Source organism: Dreissena polymorpha, chromosome 8 (assembly GCF_020536995.1).
Source record: "Dreissena polymorpha isolate Duluth1 chromosome 8, UMN_Dpol_1.0, whole genome shotgun sequence".
Lineage (NCBI taxonomy): Eukaryota > Metazoa > Mollusca > Bivalvia > Myida > Dreissenidae > Dreissena > Dreissena polymorpha.
This window is the reverse complement of record NC_068362.1, coordinates 18,098,672-18,116,392: the sequence shown is the minus strand read 5'-3', so window position 1 is coordinate 18,116,392 and position 17,721 is coordinate 18,098,672. Positions and strand designations below refer to the sequence as shown.

Here is a 17,721-nt window from a genome sequence, read left to right as displayed (position 1 = left end):
ATGACCGCACATCCGAATATCAACAATTACTTAAATAACTGATAAAAATAATGAATTAATATGACTTGACAAGTAAGTCTCAATTTATTTTTATTATCGATGATAATGGACTGAATATTGAACATAAGCCACCAAACATTGTTTCTGAAAAAATGTTACTTTGATTAGATATGTTAGTGGTGTCAGACATCATACACCACCTTATTTTGTGTTTCCGGATTAGCGTATTGTGAACTCCCTGCTAGCAGAAGCTAACCCTGCAGCAGCAGGCACAGTCAGTGCAAATGGATGTTAAAATTCTGTTGTATTTGACCATAAAATTCATTTATTGAAGTATTTGCCAGTGAGAGACAGGGGTTATATTCGGGTTTATATGATTGCCACCACAAGAGTCACGAATCTTTGCCGTTGATTGAATGTGCAAAAGAGAACACATAATTCTGCTTGTTTTGCCTCCTTATTGTAGTCATCTGTTGGAGCCCTTAGATATCAGTTGTTATGGGCCCTAGAATAAGCCTGGCATTCTGCCTGTCAGAGACACATAAGTGAAAGGGGTGGCACTTACATCAGAAGTTATGAAATAAGTGCGTTTGCTTGAAGAGCGTACACACGTACCTTAACTCGCCCATTGTCAATTAAAGGGACATTTTCATTTTTAAAAGTAGTTAAAAACCAACTTGTAGTTAGTGAAATTTTGATGCAACCAATTGAAACTTTAGACTTTGAATGATGAAAAATTGGATATGGGTACATTGTGTGTGCTTTCAATAAACATGACAGTCACTACAAAATCGTATATATAATATACTCTGTAAGATACGTTATATATTATATCATTTTAAATTAAAACTACAAAATTGACAACTATCCAAAGATATATTATTCATTTGAGTGAAGAAATGATATATTATAATAACCATAATAAGTTTTTCCGTATGACTCTGCCTTTTAAGGAATAATTTATCATAAACGTTATAATAAATATATGTAAAATAAACGAGACCAAGGATGGCTTCCTGTCATGTATAGTGTACTTGTAAGACAAACAGATTCTTCCAAAATATTGCTGTCATTACATCAGTCTATTAGTATCTCATTTACAGTGAAATAATTTGCAGTTCATGTGTGCAGAGAATGGTTCATATTTTGGTAAAAGTAATTGCAATGCTTTTTAACGTATCTTACAAAAGTATATCATGCATTGCAGAAAGCACTTTTTAGAACAAAAACATATCAATGAATGACTGACTTGCCTTTCTCTAGTAGTAAAATCGTTTTAAAAATCTAAACAAAACAACTTGCTTAAATAACTGAAAAAAAAAACATAAAATTGTTAACGTATCTTACATTTAACCATAGTGTCAACTAAACTCCTTTTTTTATAAGATGCTTGCTAGTTTAAGCTGAAAACAATATTTTAATATATACATTATGCATTATGAGTTTAAAATCATCCCATGTAAGCAATACTGGACTGATATTTTGGCATTGTATGCCACTACAAAAAGTTAACGTATCTTACAGTGTGAATCTTTCTTAGAGAACAACTTCGTGCCTAGTCTGTTGCTCAATATCTGTTTAAACAATTTATTAGTCGATGTTTTATTATTGCAGTGACTGATATATAAAATTCCATTAATACAAATACACAGTCTACATTCTCAATGAAAAAAATAGAAATTATGCAAATTCGTACATGTACTTATTAACAAATCGCTTTAGTTCATTGTTTATCTTGTAAAAGAATCAAGTTTGATCATTATCAAACTCTGTATGCCCGAAGTCTAACATTATAAGTAGCGTATTGGTAGTCATATACCGGTATAATCAAGTAAGATCACAATGAATGTTAAATAAATGTGATGAATATAAAAATTGTATGAAATCTTACAGTACGAGCACTCGCTGTCAAGTTCTTTGTATACATAATTTGTGTGATTATTTTTATCATCTGAACTGTATACAGTGCCGAGAAAAGATCATGTACTAACAAAGTGACAGCTATTAGATAAGGTAAATAATAAAAAAAGACAGCGGTCCTCATTAATGGTATTATTATTCGTTTATTAAAGTCTACATTCTCCATGAAACACAGATTGTGCAGTTTGTTGTAAACAAACTACTGTACGTCATTGCGCATTCCATGAATGTATCAAGCTCATCTACTAATGTAACATGGCCAATTATTAAATTTACCATGTCCCTGCAGGTCATTCACATTCAAATTATTTCCCTATCACTGTATTCTTTATGATATACCCATGGTGGAGTTCGGATAGAAATGTAAGATACGTTAGCAAAATTGTAAGATACGTTAAATACAATATCAAAAACACAAGGCCTAATGGAGTATTAGTATTATCAAACTATATACTTACTTACATTGTAATGTAATTTTGACACTTGTTATATCATTCAAGCACGCATTTACTGACAGAATAAAATTCATCTTATAAACATTGTGCCCTTAACATAACATAGAGCGTGTAATATACGTTAACTTAATGTAAGATACAGCACATCTATTCAATAACAAGACCTTTAAATTTTAAGATTAAAGTATAATATCATGTGAAACACAAAACCAATTATTCTAAAACGGTAACTTATCCCATCTATAACGTATTAAATAAACCATGGGCCAAAATCAAACTTTATATCAAGTTATAATCAACCTGCTTACAAAACTATGGTAATTACCCAGAAACATGGTTCTGTCGAGTCTATCTAATGTTAGTTATGCACGTGTGTGGTTTAAAGAATCTAAATATAGGATTTTAACAAATAGGAAACTGATAACATGAAAGCATGTTAACGTATCTTACCATAACGTATCTTACCAGCATTTTTAGTTTGTATTACCATCATAATGTTTGTCGTTCTAATTACAATAAATGTGCTATATCTTGTCATTATAGAGCAGGTTACTAAGGAAAAACTTAACCTGGAATATCATAGTTGTGTTTATTTGGATTATTTAGTCGATCGAGTGTTAACGTATCTTACACAAAATGTACGCAGCAATTAAAAATTCAAATTTCGTCATTTTGTGGTGTTTTAATTCTCAAACGATGAGTCTTATTACTATTATAAACATGTAATGTGACCACTGCCAATGTCATATACATATAATTCAAACTAAATTTACATTATTTCATACCAAATATGTGTTATCAAAATTTGTTAACGTATCTTACCGCAGTTTATGGGACACTCATTTAATATGTTATGTAAACATAATAAGCATGCTTTCAGTGTCAATTGCATATTTTAATGTTTTCCAGTTAGGTTTCATTCAGTTCACAAACAAAAACCCTCTCTAAATCACCAGTTAATTATGTTTTGTGTCCCTAACACTTTATCACCCACGCCTGGGTTATTAGAAATATTACATTTTAGAGGTATATGTCGTCAAATATCAACTTAAAATGACTTTTTAATTCGGTAAAAAGTGCTGTGTTCGGTTAACAGCCATTGTTGTCTGTCCAAAACAGCTTCAAAACTTAGCACATTTTGTATCAATTAAAATATATAGGCACGGGACAGTTAAAAAATTAAAATTTCCCTTTAATTGACAATGGGCGAACTGCATTATATATCCAGGAAGCTTTCAGGTAGTCGGTTGTATTTTCCTCAAATCCAGATGTGATATGTCCGTTAGATCTTGCTCCATCAACAGCTTTAAAAAATTAAGACTCGATTAAAGTTGTTCCTGAAATATCAGATTAATCATTTATTCAAACAAAAGGTGGTCGTATTCTAATAAATGTTCAACCGAAAAAGCAAATGAATACCCTTAGTAACTATGTAGGAGGCAAAGCTATAAGAGAATCGTCAGTTGATGGTCAGTAATGTTTCACTTAAAGAGAAAACATTCTACAGATGTAGAACAGTATATCACATCTTCGGCTGTACCAAGTACTCCCGGTCTTAAGGTGAAACGAAAGCAGCCTCCAGTTGAAGTGGTGGTCAGCTCCGACACAGATGACAGTGAAATTGCAGTGTCTGACAAGTGCATTATGTGCAAGGTCTTCTATCCCCCTTGCACTTTCGTACATTACCATTGTCAAATAGGGATTATGTGATTTGTGTCAAGGATGGGTAAATTTGACTTTTTATACCCCCATCAAAGTTCTAAGGCAAGTTGACTCTCCTTTGCCCTAAGTGTACCTCTGAGGACAAATGAAATAGACAGCGGACGTGTACATAAAGCTGTAAATAAGTTCTTAAATCTGTTATTTTTTGTTCATACTAGTTCAATACAGTTTAAATACGTTCATGATTTATTTGGACCGTGCTCCTTAACTTTGTTGAAGAGTATTGAATTGTTATTAGTAACTATTAGTGCAATACGACCGTCGAAAATACCACACCCGATGCGCAGAACACAATTGGTGAATGTGTGACAATTTTTACTATTGTAAACATGTAAACAGCTTTTCCGATGAAGTTTGTTTAATATATAAAAGTCTATTTAAAACAAATGTCTTTATGGAAATGCACACGAGTTTCATATTTATTTGCCTCATTTATTTTGCCATTTGTTGAAAAAATCACAGAATCGTCGAAAATACCCCACACCGTATATAAAATATAAAACACGGAAATGACAACTATCAATAAAAAAATTCCGAAACAAAAAAACCAACAACATCCAGTAGAAACATAATTTGGAGCAAAACGCAAAGGTTTCATGAGAAAACTTTCTTTTAGCAAATAGTGCAAATAAGAGAACAAGTACATGAGTTGACATCATTGAAAACAAGCAAGTAACTGTTAGTTGTTTAACAAACATAGTTTATTGTTATATATAAATATTCTGTAGGTTTAAAGTACATACATAACATGACATTCTACTCACGATCTGAACTGCGGATCGAGTTGATGAATTCACGACTTAGAACGGGGTATGGAATGTATTCTAATTTCTGGGTGTCGGCATCACCGAATTACACGCTAAATGTGGACCGCGGACACGGAAACATCAGTAAGTATGAACTGTCGTTTGACTCACATAAGTACCTATTATATTGCAATTATAATATACTAATTTGTGTATTGATTCTTGTTTTTACTATTGAACACTGCCATTTTTATGATCATAACCAATTCAACAACTTGTAATTACTGTATTTTTTTGGCATTGCTATGTGTATTTTTAGCGAATTGTTATGATCACATAAAACCGTTTTATAGGTTTAGAAGATACATTTGGTATGGATTTTTACGCTGGGTATAGATTTTTAACATATGACAATGGTGACATTAACAACGCGTCCCTTATCGGGCATGGAGGATGGTGGTATCGTGGATGTTCTTATTGTGGAACAGTGAATTTGAATGGCCAATACATTACGCCCGGAACAAGGAATTACCCCTACGAACATGCTGCAGTCTTTTATTATAGTTTTGACCTCTATTTTTCCTTGAAAGAGACGAAAATGATGTTCAGGAGAATTTAACAAGTATCTAATGCTGACCAATATGAGGAATACAATATTATGTTTCCGAACCTTCTGCTGCTGTCCATTGAATTGTCAAGTACGTTTTGTGCGAAATAAGCATTAGCTGGCAATATTTCATAACATGTGTATATATATTTACGCTCAAACAATAATAATATTATAATTAAAATTTTATATAAAAAAACGTTCACATTTTGTTGGACGACACATTTTCTTAACATTTATGTACACAAATTTATCAGCTCATCGTGCTAATTCAATAACAGTTTAATAAAGAGTAAATTATCTTGTTCCAAATTTATTTGTCATGAAATAAAGTACCTCTCAAAGATTCCATTCACATGTGTTGAACAGCACTACATAGTTGTAAGAGATAATACATGTATACTTAAGGTTCATGTAAAGTCCCAAAATGACCCCATATAGATGAAATTTTAAAACATAAAAATGATCAGTTATACCCAAAATAAGTTAATGAAATTTACATATGGTTGCAATAATCACATTTTTATTCCATATTTGTACACAATTAAAAAAAAAACACTCACAAATGGTAGTAATAATGTAATTATTATCAAAAATATTGCAAGGTATGGCAAATTCTCAATTTTATTAAAAAAACACAAATGCACCAAATAAAAACACCAACAGTATATGCAAGTTATATGTAAGGTACTCCGAGCATTGAATTGCGTCAATACAGCCCCACAAAGACACTATGCGTATTTCAAAATGAACATGTCAATGCCATGAGTCGCTATTTATAGATTTTGGAAAAATACTAACTTTCTGCGCGCATAGCATGCGATCAATAAGAGTTATGATCTTATAAAATAAAATTAATGAAAATATATCATTTTCATAATATCTCCATAACAATGACACTTACTTGAAACGCACTATTTGAAAAGAATCTTGATATAATTGACTCTCCTCCCGGTTTAATTTCATCGGTCGTCCATCTTGGTCAGAAATGTGTATTGATTCGTATTTGCGAATTTGTTAAATATTGCTTATATTAAATATTTACTTTATAACATAACTTGAAATTACCTCATAAACAAATTATACAAATTTTAGAACAAACGGATCGTGAGTAATTTATCAATGATCGATTTTGAAACGAAATATTTTTCGAATATACTTCCGGCAAATAATGGCTTCCTGAACAAGTAAACATGACAAGACAATAAAAAAGCACTTTTTCATCGATGACAAGGTTTTTATAGAAATGTAAGTGTTCAGTTGGTTTAATATGTGCGTGTGCCCAACATTTGTATAATTCATTTTTCCGATCCCACCAATATTATGCCTAGATCGTTAATTGAAATATTGTTATGTCGACTTCCTTGAAACCGGATGTTTTATGCCCCACATGTTTAACTAACGTGTATGGAGTCCGAGATCTGACATAAACATGTTGTAATTTGTTTTAAGGTAGCCAATTAGTCGTCTTTCCGAGTCCTATATATTTCAAATGAACAATCAAAGTGTTTTCCCTTTTGGTAATATAGTTTATTTTTTGTAATTGTGTCATTTTGTGACTATAATGAGTACTGTATTGCGAGTAGATAAGTAATTTTGAAAATGAAGGTTCACTGGTAAGTCCACCATACTTAAAGTAGTTCCCAATTATTGTGTTAACTTTTGACATTTGTTTTATGTTTTTCTTTTCCTTATTTTAGGATTGTTGGTGTGTGTTGTGTGGACTTTTCATTTGTAGTACCTAACATTAAGTGTATACAATATTTTGACCAAAGGAATTTGTTCAATTTAACTCCGTTTGTTATTTTGATAATTTCATGCATGCGCTGTATATTTCTTCAAAAGCAACATTTTGCATCATATTTTTTTTTATTAGCATTTTCTTATATGTTCTACAAGTGTTAACGAGGCTATTGACTTATAAATTGAATTTATTGCCATAATATTTATTGAAGTATTTCTATGTGAAGAATACGTCTTTTTACACTTTACATGAACCTTAATATATTGATCTATAATATTTATACATTTTAATGTTTTGTTTAAATTATTTTTCAACACATACACATATGCATAGCTGTATAAAAATGTGGTATTTCAATCCCACCCAAAACTAAATTGTTTATGAAGACATCAAGGATTTCTTACTAAAGCGGACTTTTTAAGTGAATCGTTTTTTCCGGAATTATATCACCTTGAGTTAAGAATTGCGAATACAAACGGCAGATTACTAGTAATCTACACGCTAAATAAGCGTACACAATAGCCTCCCTTAGTTATATAAATTAATAGTTATTTTGTTAACGGTTATGTTTTCGTTAAATTTCTTTGAAACCTTTTTTCTCTGAACAATATAAAATTTGAATACATATGCCATAGCTGAGTAAAGGGCATAATATATTGCATGTTCCTTATCTCCGAGAGTGTGTATTAAGTCGTCTTCAATAACTGGGTTCATCTTGCTCAAACATGCACCATGGGATGAACTTAATTTATACGTAGATTGTCTTGAAGTGAGGCATATTGGCTTCGAAGTGTTTTGTCAGAAGTATGTCGCTTTGTTTAGATTTTTCACCATAGAATATGTTGTCCATTTGTTTACTCATCTTTAACTACTGGTTGGATTGCGCTTAAACTTTCCCTTTTTTTTAATTGCGTATATGTTTAATGATCATTTTGAAAAGGGATTAAGTCTAACATGAGTTTTTTCCTATTATGGCTATTTGTCTGTTGTTTTTTTCCATTAAAAAAATATATATTCCCAAATATGTGTGTTGATGTTTTCCTTTTCAACTGCTTTGCCGATTTCGCTTTTACTTCCACAGCTGAATGACCTTTATGTTTTGATCATTGTTAGGTAGGAATTTAAGTTTCTACAAGTTTTAGCTGTATAATAGACCTTTTTAAACAAAAGGTATTGTGTTCTATTAATAGTTTGAAATTATAGTGGCCTAACCCACCATACTTTCAAACTTTAAATAGAACAAACTATCTGTAGCTGTGGGGAACCAAACATGAGTTGTGGGGGACCGTTTCCTTGACACGTCTCTAGCTTTGTTTTGATATGGAAAGCGACCAGGCAGCCCCTGTGCACGCAATTTGAAAATCAAAATGTTGACATTTGCCTTTATAGCATCATTAAAATTCGAAGGTGAATTTCTTCTAAGTAAGCTATTTGTATACATTACGGCGATACTAACTTATAAATACTTACCGTTTTGTATAGTATGAAAATAGTATAACGCACCGCGACTAAATACATTACATTCATAAAGTTCTGCAATCATACCCAATCCATGTACATGGGCGTGGCGAGCCCTCCAAGGATGTGACAAACATTTTAGGGGGTCCGGAGGCATCCCCTTCCCGGAAAAAAGCCAAGTGGTGGACGCAGACGCGATTTTTCTCATTATAGTTTTTAAAAATAAACTATTCGTTTCGTTGATTATTTTTTTTAACATATATAAAGTTTTGGCAACAGATGGCAATTCACGAGGCATGTGAAGTTGGCTATTAGATGTTAGACTTTCATCAGCTGTTTAAAATAGAAATGCATAGCTATGCATTGGGTGTTCGTAAGATGTTAAAAAGCAAAACACAGCTATGCCCCAGATTTTCATTAGCTTTTCATGACATAACGAATAGCTATACATTAGATATTCGACAGGTTTTTCAAATCAAAATGAACAGCAGTTCACCAGGTCTTCGACAGGTATTCAAATGAAAATTAGTGTATGCCGCCAACTTGAGCCGGGCTGTCAAACATCATAATGCATAGCTATGCACTAGGTGTTCGATACGTTTTCAAATTACAATGAAGAGCTGTTAACCAGGTGTTCACCAAGAATTCAAATAAAAAAGGTGTTTACCGCCGTATTTAGCAGTGTTTTCAAGTAGCGTAACGCATAGCTGTGCACTGGGTGTTCGATAGGGTTTAACATTAAAATGAAGAGCTCTTCACCAGGTTATCGCCAGGTATTCAAATAAGAAAATGGTGATTACAGCCGTATTGAGCAGTGCTTTCAAGTAGATTTATGCATAGCTGTGCATTGGGTGTTCAATAGGGTTTTAAATTAAAATGAAGAGCTCTTCACCAGGTCTTCGCCAGGTATTCAAAGAAGAAAATTGTGATTAACGCCGTATTGAGCAGTGCTTTTAAGTAGCGTAGCGCATTGCTGTGCCCGAGGTGTTCAACAAGTTTTAAAATTAAAATGAAGAGCTCTTCACCAGATCTTCGTCATGTATTCAAATAATGAAATGTTGTTTGCGACCGTATTAAGCCGGACTTTTAAGCATTGTAATGTATAGCTATGCACTAGGTGTTCGATACGTTTTCAAATTAAAATGAAGAGCTGTTCACCAGGTGTTCGCCAGGTATTCAAATAAAAAGAAAATGATGTTTCCGCCGTATTGAGCAATGCTTTCAAGTAGCATAATGCATAGCTGTGCACTGGGTGTTCGATAGGGTTTCAAATTAAAAGGAACAGCTCTTCACCAGATCTTCGCCAGGTATTCGAATGATGAAATGTTGTTTGCGCCGTAAAAAAACAGGACTTTCAAGCATCACAAAGCATAGCTATACACTAGGTGTTCGATACGTATTCAAATTACAATGAAGAGATGTTCACCAAGTGTTCGCCATGTATTCCAATAAGAAAATGGTGATAACCGCCGTATTGAACAGTGCTTTAAAGTAGCGTAATGCATAGCTGTGCACTGGTTGTTCGACAGGGTTTTAAATTAAAATGAAGAGCTCTTCACCAGGTGTTCGCCATATATTCGAATAATGAAATGTTGTTTGCGGCCGTTTAAAGCCGGACTTTCAAGCATCATAATTCCTAGCTATGTACTAGGGGTCGATACGTTTTGATATTACAATTAAGAGCTGCTAACAAGGTGTTCGTCAGGTATTCAAGTAAACAATGGTGATTCCCGCCGTATTGAGCAGTGCTTTCAAGTAGCGAAACGCATAGCTGTGCACTGGGTGTTCGATACGTTTTTAAAGTACAATGAAGAGCTCTTCACCAGGTGTTTGCCAGCTATTCAAATAAGAAAATGGTGATATCCACCGCAATGAGCAGTGCTTTCATGCATAATAATGCATAGCTATGCACTAGGTGGTCGACAGGGTTTTTAATTAAAATGAAGAGCTCTTCACCAGATCTTCGCCAGGTATTCGAATGATGAAATGTTGTTTGCGGCCGTAAAACACCGAATTTTCAAGCATCACAATGCATAGCTATACCCCAGTTGTTCGATACGTTTTCAAATTACAATGAAGAGCTGTTGACCAGGTGTTCGCCAGGTATTCCAATAAGAAAATGATGATTACTGCCCTATTGAGCAGTGCTTTTAAGTAGCGTAATGCATAGCTGTGCACTGGGTGTTCGATAGGGTTTCAAATTACAATAAACAGATCTTCACCAAATCTTCGCCAGGTATTCGAATAATTAAAAGGTGTTTGCTGCCGAATAAAGCCGGGCTTTCAAGCATCACAATGCATAGCTATTCGCCAGGTGTTCGATACGTTTTCAAATTACAATGAAGAGCTGTTCACCAGGTGTTCGCCAGGTATTCCAATAAGAAAATGATGATTACCGCCGTATTGAGCAGTGCTTTTAAGTAGCGTAATGCATAGGTGTGCAGTGGGAATTCCAAAGGGTTTCAAATTACAATGCAGAGCTCTTCACCAGATCTTCGCCAGGTATTCGAATAATTAAATGGTGTTTGTGGCAGTAAAAAGCCGGACTTTCAAGCATTATAATGTATAGCTATGCACTAGGTGTTCGATACGTTTTCAAATTACAAAAAACATCTGTTCACCAGGTCTTCGACCGGTTTTCAAAACCACAAATGGTGATTGCCGCCAAATTGAAACAATGTTGATAGAGGTCCACTACATGACGTTTTATGCCAAGATGAAACGTTGAGGAAAAGATTTTATCAAATTTTCACTTTAAACATATAAGGGAAACACATTTCGCTCTGGGTGGGGCAATTTTGACCCCCGGGGCATAATTTGAGCAATCTTTGTGGAGGTTCACCAGACGATGTTTTGTGCCAAATCAGGCCCGTAGCCAGGGTTTTGAAAAGGGGGTGCGAATTTTTGTCATAGACGATTGTTATTGAGCAACGAAGTGGAGAAGGGAGTATGTGCGGGAGGGGATGATGAAACGTAAACTCATTCATTCTGGTCATTTTTTAAAATGTATTCAGAGACTGAAGTTATAGAGCATTTTATATGAAAATGCACTTTCATTGACCATACTCAGTGACTGATCTACATGAATATGATACAACATAAATGTATTCCCCACCACGTTTTTCAATAAACACCTTTTTCGATCAGTCACATGAATACATCATTTTATACGGTGTTTAACCCCACACTAGTATGCGCGCACACACTTTGTTTACCTATGCAACAAAAATTTATAGAATGTGAAATCAACAATAGGAATGGTATAAAATATCATTATTTATTGGAATCTTGGAATCTTGGAATCTTGATAAAATTGGTGTGTTTTACCATTCTAACATTCTACCATTCATGAATCGAGCAAATTAAATGGAAATATTTGACTTTTTTACAAAACAATTATTTGTCTGCTACTATGGATAGTACCAGAGGCCTAGCATTGCTCAAAACGTGCAAATTGTGTTTTGTACAGCAAACACTGATAAACAAAACTGGGTCTTCTCTAATGTGCATCAATTCTAAAAAGATATCAAAATGGTATAATTGGTTACTTATTTATTTTTTAAACTATTTTTAACAAATAAGTTATCTTTTTCAAAACGAATTTCGGAAACATACGAACATTTTAGGCTTCATTAAGACCCTATAACCACAAACTACTGGCCCTATGGTCTCAAAGTCCTAAACAATTTAAACCAGGACGTTGAAGCAAAAAGATGTACTTATTTGCCCATTATATGCTCAAGATCCGTCACAGTTGATGAAAATTAAACGTTAACGTCCAGCTGATCATATAACGTTTTAAATTCATTATAACAACTGTTTAAGAATAGGACATTCATTACGGAAACGTATATGGTACACCCCAATAATGTGGAAATGCCGGAATAATTTATACCGACTTACTGTGAAATAACATGGTATGTCGACATAGTTTTGTAGCTTTTCCCACCTTAATTTTACTCGTCATAACGACATTAAGTTGAAGTCTCGACGTAAATTTTTCCGGCTTTTCTCGAAAATATATTTGGTCGACATGATCTAAGATGACAAATCTACATAATTTTTGACGTCATGTACTTGTGAAAATGACTTGCCATCATAGTTTTAGTCGACACAATGAGTTAATTTTTTAAGCCATGACACCTTTTCCATATCATGTCGTCATAGAATTTCGACATCATCACATTATTGCAACATTGGTCCATGACTTACGGCGTCGAACAGATGTTTAGTTTCTGGTATATTCTTTTGAAACACGCAAGGCCTCAGACAGTCCATTTTTACATCAGGAATGCTTGGTATAAAGGTAAAAATAACATTTGCAAACAATAAATATTAATGTGTTCGTTGGATATTATGGGCATTTAGATGGTTTAAATCTCGATTGATTCGTTTAGATATTTCTCTTTAACTAATGCATGCAAAACGTGTGTTTAACGACTCACAACTTTTTTTTATATTGCAGATTTGTGTCTTAGTGGCGCTGAGGTTTTTCATTTCGGTTTCCTTGCGAATTGGAAACCATTGATCGTATTCAAGAGAGATACTTTGTAAAGAAACCGCAGTTTGAGTGTAAAGATGACTTCATACCCGTCCTAGAACATGTGTGTGAAATGCAGCGGGAGCAACTGCCAGTTCCTGATTCGATTGAAAGTGCGACTTCTTTGTTCTTTGCCTTCACTAAAATATTGGATGGTTACTAATTACATATGCACAAATATATGCTTAAAAATTGGTTATATTTTGCACATTTTATTGTGAAGTTAGTTTAGTTCAAGTAAGTTTCGTTTCGAGTTTTATTTACAATGTTTCGATAAGCAACAAAAATTGATATTCTTGTTATTGGAATTGATCTTGAAGTAGTTAAACGTTGTTATTTTGTTTGCTAAAATAAATTCACTCATATTGTTGTACACATTTACAGACATTGCAAACTTGGCAAAAACAGATTCACAATGTTCTTCATTTCATTGTTAGATTGCAAAAGAATGAATGAGACGTTACTAATTGTTTGAAAACATGGTGGTCATTTAGTTATGAAATCCTCGTAAATTGTGGAATGTTCCTTTTAAAATATGGTTCTTTTAAAAGATTTATTAACATTTTATTTCAAACTTCAATATATTAAACAAAACGACTATTGTAAATCTTATATTTAATATTAACACTGTCGCAAATATATGATATGATTATTTTGTACTTTCTTACTTGATTTTCTATTCCTGAAACTCCAGTGTATATAGTACATGTTTGAAATAAATGTTCATACTGCAATTAGATTCTTTTAATGGTCAAATAATTCGTTTTTGAGGAAATGGAAAATTATTCAAATGTGACACAAAATTGGGTTATTTGTAGATCAATTTTAGGGCTAGTCAATGTGATCGGTCTTTCTTCATTGTCCGTCAAAATTTGCACTTAAGCGAAATCACCTACTCAGCTGTGTCAATAATACCAAAACATGAACAGTCTTCAAAGCTAGTAAGGTTGTAGTTTGCTTTTATTTCCATATTATGTCCACATCGCACATTACTTACCAAAATATTTTCAAAAATTTGAAATATTTGTTTACGAGCCGGTATAGTTTTATATGAGTTATGATACACGTACCCTTTGACTAGATGGGTCTATGGTCTGACCGAATATATATATACTCAACTGGATTATTGAAAGCGAATTATGCATTTAATCGCCAATTTTACATGCAGTCATCATTGTAAAACGACAAAAATGCACGGCGAATATTTAAGTAACGATTGACTTTAATAACCTTTTATTTTTCTTGCAGTTTATTACATAATTACAATTGCCCTATGTTTCACTAGTGTACATTATTCTGATTGGCTATAGTATATCATTTGACTGGGCTTTAATATTCAATGAAGCGAGTTGCCTCCATGAAGCGCATGAGGAAATCGAGCGTGGGACAACTTGGTTTAATTATGCCATGTGCGACATGCACACAGTCAAAACGGCGTATTGTAAAAGGGGCGCCTACTAAATTCATGCACGAATATATATCCCAAATTATATTGTCTTTTAGCCAAACCATTGAAAACATATGCAGAATGATAATCGTAATTGCATGAATAAGAATTGAAACGCTCTTTTCTTCGCTTCATCGATGTAAGTAGGTTAGTTTTGGTATTTAATTCGGCTATATGCAAATTAGTTCCTCACACAAAACATGCACATTTTCAACTAGAGATAACTAAACATCTTACATTTATAAGACCGGAAAGCGCGTTCAAGATAACACTTTAATAGCTGCAGTGAAGTATCAAGCAGATACATAATGGTGAGCATTAATATACGATTCAATAAAAACTTTATTCAGATTTAACAAAAGTTGACCTTCAAATCTTCGCATAGTAGCTGATAATTTAAATTATAAATCTCTAATTCTAAATATCAAATTTAAAAAGATGATTTATAAAACAACATAACAGGTAATGAGTTTCAAACTGTTCTTCAGTATTTATTCAGAAAAAGTAAGACAAATGAAAACAAAGTTAAGGACATATCACTTTCTGAAAAGGTTAGAAGTGAGTGGGGTAATGTAAAACAATAATTCCTTATATTTACATTGTATTATGAAGTTTAGAACCATGTGCACAATTAAAATAACATATGCTTCAGTGATACACGAAGCAGTTCTAATGTAATCTTTCAAAAAGAGTATATAATAACATGTTTTCACCTTATAAACCACTTTCTTCTTGGGCTTTGGAAGTCCTTATTTTCTTGTTTTGTTCATAAATCCGTTGACACCAGCTGGAACCTACACTACTGTAGTAGATAATGTTAGAGTATTATTAAAAATTACACACTAGAAACACTGAAATACGGATACCTTTGTGCAAGAAAAAATTTACAACTAGAGTAAAAAAATAGTACACTTGAGCAAAAATGTGTTTGTCAGAAATACTATGTCCCCTTCTGCGCCGCTTTGAAGCTATATATTTGACCTTTGACCTTGAAGGATGACCTTGACCTTTCACCGCTCAAAATGTGCAGCTTCATGAGATACACATGCATGCCAAATATCAAGTTGCTATCTTCAATATTGCAAACGTCATGGCAAATGTTAAAGTTTGACGCAAACAAACAAACAAACCAACAGACAGCGCAAAAACAATATGTCCCCACCACTATAGTGTTTGGGGAAATTAAAAAGTATGGTGGGCCAGAAATGATAATTTAAAAATGAAAGATACATAAATATTGGAAACATGTTAATAAAAACCCTTTAATTTTATAGCGTATGTTAATACTATAAAGATAATGATATATCAATGTGTTTGTTAAAGTGATATTTTACACTGTTTCCAAAAGTTTCAATCAAATTTATATTTGTCATCCTGGTCATCCATACTTTTCCCAACTATTTTTAGACTCAAGTTGTTTACATTTTTTTCTTACAAAAAATGATCTTGTTTTTCAGTGTTTTTAGTGTGTTATATTTAATCATACTCTAACATTATCTTCTACAGTAGTGTAGGTTCCAGCTGGTGTCAATGGATTTATAGAAAAATAAATAAATAAGGACTTACAACGCACAAGAAGAAAGTGGTTAATAAGGTGAAATCATGTGATTATTTACTCTTTTTGAAAGATTTCATTAGAACTGGTTCATGGTTCACTGAAGTATATGATATTTTAGTTCTGCATATTGGTTCAAACTTAATATAGAATTCTTATATGAGGAATTATTATTTGACATTACTCTAACCACTTCTGACTATTTCAGAAAGTGATATGTCCTTAAACAACAAAAACAAGTAACACACATAAGAGGGCTAAGAGGCACTGGGTCGCACACCTGAGGGAATGAGATGAAATTAAAGACGAGTTAAACTCGTGTGCAAATAATTCAGAACATTTATATAACAAAGGCTGACTTCAAGTCGAGGTTAAGATCTTCCCAAGTATTTAATATGAGCATATATAGAAAATTACCCGACCTGGTTTTTAATACTGATTAACAAGAACCATTTTACAAAACAAAAGTATCAAGGAAGCATACGCTTTGACCAAAGTTCATGAAGATTGGGATAAAAATGCAACTTCTAGAGTTTTTACATGTTTACATTATAAACGAAAAGAGAAAACTGCTCCACCCCATGGCGGCCATTTTTGCCCCACCTATCAGTACCAATTTCGAACTTGTCTGAAAAAAACAATAATACCAATTTTCTGACTAAGTTTCATAATGAAGACAATCCGCTTCCGGTTTTGAGTGAGCATCAATTTAAAATGTAATTCTAAAAACTAAAAAAAAAACGCGCGTGAGGCACACAAATAACATTTGTGAGTGATGTGAAGTTTATTGAACAGGATGTGACATGTAAAAAAATAAAACGAGGTTTGTGACTTTTAGAAGGCCTTTCCTCAAGCTTTTGTATGTTTCTATTGACGGGTGGGGTGTGAGAAAGACTCTGGATATTGACATTATATGTGTATACACGCATAAGGTCATTGTGATTGTCATTGTCATTGTCTGGCGCCTCCGTGACGCATCAGTAAACATGTTAATAGTTCACCGTGACAGTAGCTAAAGTGAACAAGAGTGTTTAAGGGTTAATTGTGAATACTGTCCCGTTAATCCCGTGTTAGTTGTGAAATCATGAACAAACGCCAGCATTCATCTACTGCGAGCGAGTTAACAGACAATAGCTCATTAGACTCGTCTATATTCGAAAGTTTAAAGGGGCAGAAGTCCAAGAAAGACTAGAAAAAGAAAAAAATTGAACAGGAAAGTCTCAAGCAACAATCTATGGAAGTTTATCAATTCGCTCAATAGAATCGCGGCTCGAAGAGATTAGTTCCAAGTTGTCTACAGTCCTTACGAAAGATGACACTTCCATTATTCGTACCATAATTAAGGAAACGTTTGATTAAGTCAAAGATAAATTTTTGAGCTCAGTCGTCAAAAGGTTGGAAATCATTGAATGCAACATATTCGACCAGACAAAGGAAATTGAATCGTTACATTGTCAAATACACAGCAAAGACAAAGAGCTACAAAACCTGAAAACAAAGCTGAATGACTCAGAAAAGCGTACTGCA

General features: G+C 33.4%; 2 protein-coding genes and 1 long non-coding RNA gene across 3 annotated transcripts in view; 2 read left to right on the top strand and 1 right to left on the bottom strand.

Moving 5' to 3' along the window:
* Positions 1–443, top strand: part of LOC127841648 (uncharacterized) — a 1,470-nt gene extending 1,027 nt beyond the window's left edge. The window contains exon 2 of the long non-coding RNA XR_008031195.1: positions 1–443. This exon is cut by the window's left edge and continues 370 nt beyond it. This is a non-coding gene — a long non-coding RNA (uncharacterized LOC127841648).
* Positions 1–8,218, top strand: part of LOC127841636 (neurogenic locus notch homolog protein 3-like) — a 47,157-nt gene extending 38,939 nt beyond the window's left edge. The window contains exons 15-16 of the mRNA XM_052370626.1: positions 4,826–4,987; positions 5,197–8,218. Coding sequence (XP_052226586.1) covers positions 4,826–4,831 — 6 coding nt within the window. The 3' untranslated portion in view covers positions 4,832–4,987; positions 5,197–8,218. The remainder of the gene's footprint in view (positions 1–4,825; positions 4,988–5,196) is intronic.
* The window catches only part of LOC127841634 (flavin-dependent L-tryptophan oxidase RebO-like), a 138,482-nt gene that overhangs the window by 74,713 nt on the left and 46,048 nt on the right, over positions 1–17,721 (bottom strand). The window lies entirely within an intron of this gene.